The following is a 10,143-nucleotide window of genomic DNA, read 5'->3' as shown; positions in this document are numbered from 1 at the left end:
ATCACTCATGAGGAAGAAATTTCCTTTGTATTATATCTTATCTTACTAAGCATCTGGAAATATGTGCAGAGGTGCCTCCTACTCCCCTTGGGGCTATTAACCACACTGGCTTCCCATCCTTATTACAGCATGGCAGAAGGATAGACTAGATCAGTGATGGCAAACATTTTAGACTAGATGACCTTTGCAGTCCCATCATTCAATGATTGTGTGATCCCTTCCCTAAAATGTAAATAGGGAATCTCAGATCCCGGGGCCAAATTTGACCCGCTGGTCTTCATATGACATCATCACTTTTTGGTTAACCAGTTTTCGTATGATTTTTTCCCCAGCCTAAAAGATTAAAACACTCCTAAGGCTGTTCCAGGCAGTCATTGATTTCTGCTAATATATACTGGCATTTTGAGTCTTATCCTTTTGGTCCCACCCTCTTGCCAGAATTTCAGAACTTCTCTGAAGCCGAATGAAAGAGATTCCCTGAAAGAGCTTTGCAGAGTTAGCATTTTTCAGTAACTTGAATGAGAGAGCAAATGCACTATATAAGAAGATGTGAAATTACTTCAACCCCCAACAAAAAGTATTTAAACCCCTCACCACCACCAGACACTCAGAGCTTCATTTTACTTAAAAGTATGGGTTTTTTAAATAATTATGAAGGCAGAGAAGCCTAAGGACTTTTAAGGAGAGCAGAATGAGTTTTAAATCATCATCATCATCATCATCATCATCATCATCATCATCTCCATTTAGGATCGAGGCTTCTTACAATAAAAATCAATACAATATAACAATAATCCCAATTATTCCCTCCCTCCCCTAAAACATCAATTAAAGATATTTAAACATTAAAATAATCAATTAAAATAATCAGAGACGGGCAAACGTTGTTACAGGGTATTCAGTGTGATGGTCAATACGATGGGTGGCCGAGTTTGCTATTCAGGAAAGGCCTGCCGGAAATCCATCTTAACAGCCTTTTTGAATCTATCCAGTCTCACCTTTGCTAATACAATAGACTGAGAAGTATAACTGGTATAGTTTACTGTGTATAGCTTTAACTATAGCCTCAGTATCCCTGTCTGCTTTCTTGAGACATTATATAGAATGAGAAACATTGCTTTTCCTAACTCCTTACCTGGAATGGGCAACCTGCTGTCCCAGGGCTACAGATAGCCCTCAGCCTAATTTCAAGAACCTTCTGTGAGAAATCACACCAGACTGCCAGCAAGAATGAGCTTCCCCTCTTCTGACAGTCTACTGGAGACTGGTGGCCACTGACACATTAAGACCAAGGGAATATTATTATTCTTGTGCCCCCTGCAAAAGAAAAAGGACACGAGAAGACATGAATTTGCATAATACTGCATATACTGATGTATGTGTACTTTATTTTTGTTGTTATACCTTCAGGTTGTTTCTGACATATGGCGATCCTAAGGCAAATCTAGGGGTCATTCAGACATTATTTGTTTTAGCATGATGATACGAATCATCTCACTCATGCATTCTGGGTTTGTTGGTCACACTATCAAACCAGATCGATACACATCTCTGCAAGTTCAGTTACACATATGTACAAGTATTTGAATTAAGACAGATTTGACAATACAACTGAATTCAGAACATGTGCAAAGCATGCAGAGTTTTATCCCAGATCTGTTCAGGTCTATTTGCATTGTTTATTCAACTACCAATGATGTGGATCTTTATTTAAAAAAAAAAAACTCGGGAGGAAAACCCAATCTTGATTATCCCAGATTAAGTGGGTTTTTCAGCAGTCCCCCAAAAAACTTAATTGGGTGCATTCTGGATGCATGTGAACAATGGAGATTTAACCTGGATTCATCCTGGGCCTCATTCCCACTTACAAATAAATCAGTTTGCAATCGATTCCACAGTGGAGCATGGTTAACACTCCATTTGCCCAAATTGCATTTTCTTGTTGTAAAATAACCCACTTCTCTTTCACATTGACCAGTGATTAGATTCCAAAGGGACCCTCTCCAGCAGATGATCACCTGTCTCATAAAAAGATCAATTCCGATCCACATCCCGTTCACACTTGTGCTGAATCGATTTCCTGCAAAAGACGTGAAAAAAATGAATGTGAAAAAGAAGCGTGTTAAATGGATCTAGCGCATGGCCTCCCTCTCCAAACCGCTACAGCAGTTCAGCTCAAGTGAGAACAAGGGTCATTTAAACCACTTCAAATCAGTTTGCAAACTGGTTTAAAATGTAGTGGGAATGAGGTCCTAGATTATTTTCACAGTGGGAATAACACCCTAGTGTGATTTCCCCAAGGTCATCGTGAGGGTTTCCATAGCTCAGCGGGGATTTGAACCCTGGTCTCCAGGCCCTAGTCCAACACTCAAGCCACTACGCCATGCTGTTGCCGTGCACAACTACAACATTATAAATAATTTCTATTGTTTGAACAGGATTACAATGCAACCCACCAGAGTGGAGAAAACTGTAATTATGGGTGCCTTGCAGGTTCGCTGAGTCTGTTTTTCTGCTGGGGATGGACAATGTCGAGGTCCCTGACCTACCTCCTTGTGATAATACTCAAACTGGACAGTCCTTCCAATGTATTATTTAGTTATTTATTTCAAGTGTTTAGTGCTTTTCAGCCTACTAGGGCTTCCAAGGCAATGTATCACAGATGAAAACATGCTGTTTTTCCCAAAGAGAGAATGGTTTCCTGTAAAAGAGGACATGTGACTGCTCTACCACTGGAAAGGGATGGTAAAAAGGTGGAGAAAAAAGGCCCTTTTGTCCACACTTTGTCTCCTGTTTCCCTAACTGCAGGCTTTGGCCCAGCTCACATAAATTGCCCATGAGAGATTGTGTTCTTTCAGGTTCCCACCCATCCTAGACTGAAGCATTCTTCCAAATGATTTGCTTATATATTTATAGAAACTGGTGTACTGACTTTAAGGCAGATACATCATTCTATGGGATATGATGTATGGTAAGGCAAGGCAAGGCTTCACTAAAAGAAGACATGAAGCAAGGCAAGTTCAGGCTTGTCTGAACCTGTCTGAGTCTGAAAGAAACAACAGGCAGCCTCTTAGAAAAAAATGAATGGAGCCATTCAGATTCAGTCTGATGTAGCTACTGCTACATCATTTTAGCATTTGATATGTCCGGATCCTAAAACTCCAGGATGAAACTCTCACACATGACTCCTTTCCACAGGGGGAATCCCATAAGCTTGGAAATGTTACTTTTGGTAGAAAGAATTAACCTTCCCAGAACCCCACAGATTTTGGGAGTCAAAAGTTGAGTTCAACTAGAGTAGACCCATGCAATCAATAAAATTTGTGTAAGTGTTGGTCTCCCAAGTTGTCATTGATTCAGTGGGTCTACTGTAGTTGAGATCAGAACAAGGTTTAGGATACCACCTGCTTTAAAAGTCATGGGTTTCTGAGATCTCCCAAACCTTTCTGTTTCTTTTGGGGAGCCTAGAAGTTCTTTATAGCTATTGCAGGGTGAGGTGGGGCTAAATGAAGCATTCTCCCCACATAAGAACTCTGTATTCCCAATGAAATGTTCCCCAAATTCCTAGCATTGCAGAGAGTCAAACGTTGAAAATTGTTCACAGCTAGAATGCTTACATTTGCTGTGTTCACATTTCCTTGGCATCTTTTTCTGTAGTGTCTTGTTTTCTTTGACTGCCTAAACTGTGTGTACATCTACACTGTAGAATTAAGCCAATTTGACACCATTTTAACCACCATGGCTTCTTCTTTTAGAATCCTGGGATCTGTAGTTTTGTGGGGCACCAATGCGCGTTGGCAGGGAAGGCTAAAGACCACAAATCCTAGGATTCCATAGGATGGGGCTGCAACATTTAAAGTGGTGTCAAACTTCATTGTTTCTACAGTGTAGATATATCCTGTATTTCCAAATGTTCAGCTGAGGTTTGCAGATCCTGTAACACTAGAAATTTGGGGACTGAAGTGGAGGAAATCATTGAAGGTGAAGAACCCGTACTGAGTGGGTACAATGACCTCATTCTGCACTCCCCTCCAGCACCATGACTACACCTCTGGTTTCTATCTATATCTATAAGCTGCAGAGCCAGCTGACTGTTCCAACCCGCAATAACATGTTTTCCTTATATGTGTGCTAACACTGGGGTTTCCCTAGTAAATGGCTTGCTGTTTGTGGACTGGCTTTGTGCTTCCAGGGGATTTCAGCAGTGGGGCAGCAAGACCAGTATTCCTACTTATTCTGTCTGCTTTCTTTTCTGTTCTGAGCTTGCAGCTATGCAAGATGACAACTTATTAGGTACATTGCTTCATGTTTATGTGCGACTCCACCTGCCTGGATCTGAACCAGAGGATTTTTCTCCTCAATCTTTAAAGCAAGCACCCTAGAAATGTAAAGACAGGCACATTCCAGCAACAGGACTGGATGCAAAAGGTGCACAGATAGAGTGGGCCCTTGGTATCTGCTGGGCTTTGGTCCCAGGACCCCTGTGGATATCAAAATCCATGGATGCTTAAGTCCTATTAAATACAATTGTGTAGTAAAATTGTGTCCTTTTTATTTGCTTTCTAAAATTCTTCCTGGAATGTTTTAAAACTGTGGATGTTTGAATTCATAGATTTAAAAAAAATCAATTGGTATGGAGGGCTGACTGTACTGTAGTTTCTTTCATTCCCTCTCCCACTGTTTCAGACCAAGATCATTATTTCCTGAGCAGATGGGCAATGGGATGATGGGAATGGTAAAAGCAACCTGGGGATCTATAGGTCACATGCAACCAACCAATGGGCACTTGGTATCCACTGGGATGTGGTTCCAGGACCCTTTGTGGATACCAAAATCCATGGCTATTCAAATCCCATTAAATATAATAGACAGTAAAATGGTATCCCTTGTATACAATGGCAAAATCATGGCCTTCCAGACTTTATATGTTTGTTTGTTTTAATATTTTCAAGCTGTGGATGCTTGAGTCCATGGATAACAAAGCCATGCATATGGAGATTTGATTGTATGAACAGGACAGATATGATCAAATGTAACTCACAGGTATAGTTGTTATGAAGTTGCAAACAGTTGCAGTTCCCTGCTGTATGTATACTGGCTAGCAAACACCATTCTCTGACCAAAGACTGTGTGAAATGGTCTCTTATGTCTCACTAAGGACTGCCTATTTGGCAGTCATGTTCCACTGGCAACAGCAATCTCTCTAAATATCTAGCCATATTAAGCTCCTGGAAAATATTTTCAACTTTGGCATCTCTTGGAAGAAATGTGTTGACTGTACTGGCAGTGCTTAGGCCTAAAAGGTGGAATTGGGTGCCTTATTGTGAAGAGAGAGAGCACCATGGTGCAGTGGTTTTAGCATTAAGGAATGACTGTGGGGACTAAGGTTCAATCCTAGTTCAACCATGGAAACCCATGCGTGACCTTGGACAAGTACGCTCTCTCAGACTTGGGGGAAGGTAATGGCAAACCCTCCAAACAAATCTTGCCCAGATAATCCTGATAAGGTTCACATTGGGTTGCCATGGATCAGAAATGACTTGAAGAGTGAAGAACAAAAATGGTGAGGGAATGGTGCTGGTGGCTCCACTGTCAGTGAAACAATGAATCAACTCTGGTTGTTAGTCCACACTTTGAAAGGAATGGTTATATGATTCTTCTGGGAAGGCCCTTATGTCTGTCCCACCACACTCACGGTACATTTGTTACAATACCGGAGCAGGTGTTTTTGGTGGCTGCTCCCAGTCTTTGGCACTGCTTTCCGGAGAGGCTACACTGGCACCCTCCTCCCACCCACTTATCATTCTTCCACAAGCAGATACAAATCTTTTTATCTGACAGACCTTTGAGAAAAGAAGTTTAGAGGAAACCTGCCATGACAACGGTGTCAACTTCCCCCCAATAGCCTGCTGCCTCCAGGTTTCCCAGCAACTTTTGAGGAACCATCCAGTCTGGTGACTTTTATATCTGGAATGGCAGGTGGCATCAGTTTGTTTTGCCTCAGGCAGCAGATTTCTTGAGCTACTCCAGTCTAAATACAGTTCAGAGGTGACCTCTATTGAAATACTGTGGCACTAACTTCTGATTCAGTGTACATGGAATCACACTGGAACTATAGTCACCTAACATTCAGGGATTCAACAGGCCTAGTATTCTCCTTACCGAAAGGTTACTGTACCATATGCTAGTTTAACACAGGAAGGGATATGTTACAGCAGACTAGAGACAGAAAAAGGAGGTGACTACAAAGATAATTAAATGATTGCGAATTCCTGCATGGCAGAATGGGATTGAACTGAAGAGCCCTTATGTCTCTTCCAACTCTGTGATTCTATGATTCTATTATTATTATTATTATTATTATTATTAAGCTTTATTCATATAGCGTTGTGAATTTGCACTGTGCTGTACAGCAATCGATTAAATAGCTGAAATAAACTTGCCTATGGTGTACATTCGACAAAAACGATTAAAATCAGGGGTAGGCAACCTGCGGCCCGCGGGCCGGATGCGGGCCGGCGAGGCCTTGGGACGCCCAGCCCGGTCCTGCCGCCGATTGCCGCCGGGACCTTTGGGGGGCATTGTCTATAGAAGCCTCAAAAACATGCTTTATATTAAACATTTTTTAAAAAAAATCAGCAAATTTTTTCACGGTGTCCTCCATTTTTTAAAAAAAAGTGTCTTCCATTTGAAAATTTTGTCCTACATTTGTCCTGGTTTATTTATATATTTATTTTTAAAACAAATTATTTAATTATTTATTTTTGGCTTTGCCCCCAGTTTTCTGAGGGACAGCAACCCAGCCCCCGGCTCAAAAAGGTTGCCTACCCCTGGATTAAATGATTAAATAATCGTGAGTTCCTGCATGGCAGAAGGGAGTTGGACTGGAGGATCCTATTGTTATTATCTTCTTCGCCAGCAGAGGGAGCCCGCGATCGGGTCTCGGGAGCCTTATATCGCAGGAGAGAAGGGAAGCCTTGCGAGGAATCTCGCCTGGAGCCTGGTCTGGAAGGAAGGGCAAGGAAGCCCAGCCATAGGAAAGGAAGAAGAGTCCAGCCAGCAAAGGGAAGATATCTTCTGGGTGGTCACACTCTCTCAGCCTCAGAGAGAGGCTGGCCATGGCAAGCTCCCTCTGAAGACAGGGCTCCTAGAGGCTGCTGGGGGCATGGATGCCAGCCTGGGGGCCCAGGAGCTGTGCCAGGCGGCTGCCCGAGGGGACTCAGAGGCGGTGAGGAGGCTGCTGGAGAGTGGGGCTGACCCCAATGCGGAGAATGCCTTCGGCCGGACCCCGATCCAGGTGGGGCCCAAGGAGGGAAGGGATGGGGAAGGGGGCCTTGCTTGGAGGCTCAAGGCCAGGCTGGAGGGGGCAGAGAGGCCCACATTTTGGTCCTCCAGATGTTTTGGAGGACTTCAACTCCCAGAAGCCCCAGGCCCAAAGACCAAGACTTCTGGGAGCTGAAGTCCCAAACATCTGGAGGACCAACCTTTGGGGACCACTGCTCAGTGAGTGGTCCCCCCAAATATTGGCCTCCCAGATGTTGGGTACTTCAGCCCCCAGCATTCCTGACTCCTGGCCAAGCTGGCTAGGGCTTCTGGGAGTTGAAGTCCAGGACCAAAGTTTGGGGGAACCACTGAGAAGCAACAGCAGGGTGATGGGAGATAACCCAAAGCCAATCTGAAGGTCAGAAGGAGGGTGTCCCACCTCACAGGGTTGTTGTGAGGCTAGAAATAGGGAGAAGTACTGCAGTAATAGGGCAGTTTTTTACTTTCACTGCCATGGCTACAGGGATTTCTAGTTTTGGGGGGGCACCAGCACACTTTGGCAGAGAAGGATGAAGAGCAGCATTCAGAGCCCTGCAGGAAAAACATGTAACAGATAAAGGAGGCTTCACAGCAATCACTAGGGGTGCATCTGCACTGCTTTACCCCATGGGAACCATAGGCTTCTTCATCAGGCAAAGGCATTGGAAACCATGGGGGGGATAATGATGGCAGTCATAGGCCTGCATTTTGTGAAGGTGTTGTGGTTGTTGTCCTCAGTTCAGATGGAGGGGTATAACAGCCACAACATCTCGACCAAAAGCAGGCCTGTGTCTAACAATTTCATTTTCTCTTTCTCGTACCTCGTTGTTTTTTAACACCTTTGCCTGATGAAAAAGCCAAGGGAGCTCTGAAAGCTTGCGTCATGTATTTTGTGCCTTTTGGTGGGTCCAATAAAGGTATCGTCTCTGTTTTGTGGATTTTAGGTGTTATTGCACTTTGTTACATGGCCAACATGCTCCCTCTGGATGTATATTGTGTATTTTGGTTGGCCCCATAAAAGTCTCACTGCTTTTTGGATTTGAGGTCTGACATACAATGCTGGAAATGAACAAGGTGAACTTAAAATATATATACAGTATATTTTAAAAAGGTTTTCACTGAGTGCATAAACTGCACATCTAAATAGAGCAAAGAGACTGAATTTATCCAGAAACAAATGAGTTGGTGGATCCTGACTGGTCCTTCAAGGACACAAGTCAATCTTTGGGAACCCTAAAGAATAGATTCATGGCAGCAGAAAGGGTCTGTATTCAAGGTGTACAGTAAAAGCCTATAGGGAGGGAATGGAGATGATCCCATTGAATTCAGTGGGGCTCCCTCCTTAGTACTTGCCCTGTGCATTTGGTCCCTTCCAGGGTAACCACAAGAAATAGGGCTTCACTGCCAACCATCTCTTGAAACAACCACTGTGGCCCTCCAGAAAATTATTAAAGTCACTATCAGCATACATTTTAGTCTTGTTAATTTCAGAGAAGTTGGTTTTAAAAGTGACTGAGGGGCAGGTGTGGGAGAGAGTTGAGATCTGGAGGTCCATCTTCCTTATTTAGACTTTTTAGAATATATATATCCTAAAGTAGTCCCATTCAACAGTTGGTTGAATGGCTCTACCTTGGGTGGTTGTTGTGAGTCTTCAGGTCCTTCTGACTTATGGTGAGGGGGTTGGGAAGGGACCATTTAGTATTTTATTGTCATGTATTTTTACTGTTGTAACCCACCCGGATTCCTAGTGATTGGGTGGGCTATAAATTATTGATTGATTGATTGATTGTGAACCTATCAGGGAAACCTATCATGAGGCTGAGAGTGTGTGACTTTCCCAAGGTCACCCACATTACCATTTCCATGAGTCTCCAGAGTCATAGTCCAAGGTTCAAACCACTAGGCCAGGTTGGCTCTCATTCTAGTTAGAAGTAACCCATGTTGGATCAACATGTAGGGAAATCCCATTGATTCAATAGGTCTAGTCCATTGAGGACTAGCAACAGAAGTCAGGCTACAGTTTATTGCCTTGAGAGTAGAGTTTGGGGAACCAATCTGACTGAGGTTGTTGTTGTGTGTCTTCAAGTCGTTTCCAACTTCTTGGCATGTCTCTTAAGAGAGGGGTTTGCCATTGCCATCCTTTGAGGCTGAGAGAGTGTGACTTGCCCAAGGGCTTGCCCCAGTGGCTTTGATGGTTGCCAAATGAATCCTTAGAACATGGCTGGGTGGCCTTGGCAGCCGAGGATTCCAAAATCTCCCTTTGCAATTCGGAGTACTGTAGTTCATTTGTGTTCACACGTTTCAAGCTAAATCCAAAGAACTCCAAACATAAATAGGAACGTCAGTGCCTTTGAGGGGGTCACTGATGCTTGTGGTCCTAAAACCCCTGCCCTACTTTCTATTACTGTTTTTTTAATTAATCTGGAAAAACAAAATTAAAATTATTATTTTTAGAAAAGATGGAAATATGGGGAGGGATAAGTGAATTTACTGCAGAAAACCTGCATTTAGCATCAAGCTGCTCGCCCTTTCCCTCCTGATCCTATTCCTATCGGATTTGGGGCTAGTCAACCCACTGCCTCACTGAACACCAGAGATTAGATAGATTAGATTAGATTAGATTAGATTAGATAGATAGATAGATAGATAGATAGATAGATAGATAGATAGATATATCAGAACAGATATATTAGACAGACAGACAGACAGATAGAGAGAGAGAGAGAGATCAGAACACATATATTAGACAGACAGACAGACAGACAGACAGACAGATAGATCAGAACAGATATATTAGATAGATAGATAGATAGATAGATAGATAGATAGATAGACTAGAGA

General features: G+C 43.0%; 1 protein-coding gene across 1 annotated transcript in view; it reads left to right on the top strand.

Moving 5' to 3' along the window:
• The first annotated feature begins 7,056 nt into the window (after positions 1-7,056).
• Positions 7,057-10,143, top strand: part of LOC121923217 (cyclin-dependent kinase 4 inhibitor B-like) — a 26,392-nt gene continuing 23,305 nt past the window's right edge. Inside the window, exon 1 of the mRNA XM_042453419.1 lies at positions 7,057-7,297. Within this exon, the coding sequence (XP_042309353.1) occupies positions 7,166-7,297 (132 nt within the window). The 5' untranslated portion in view covers positions 7,057-7,165. The remainder of the gene's footprint in view (positions 7,298-10,143) is intronic.

This window comes from Sceloporus undulatus, chromosome 2, assembly GCF_019175285.1.
Source record: "Sceloporus undulatus isolate JIND9_A2432 ecotype Alabama chromosome 2, SceUnd_v1.1, whole genome shotgun sequence".
Lineage (NCBI taxonomy): Eukaryota > Metazoa > Chordata > Lepidosauria > Squamata > Phrynosomatidae > Sceloporus > Sceloporus undulatus.
Note: the sequence above shows the minus strand (reverse complement) of the source record. Positions and strands in the feature narration are given on the sequence as shown.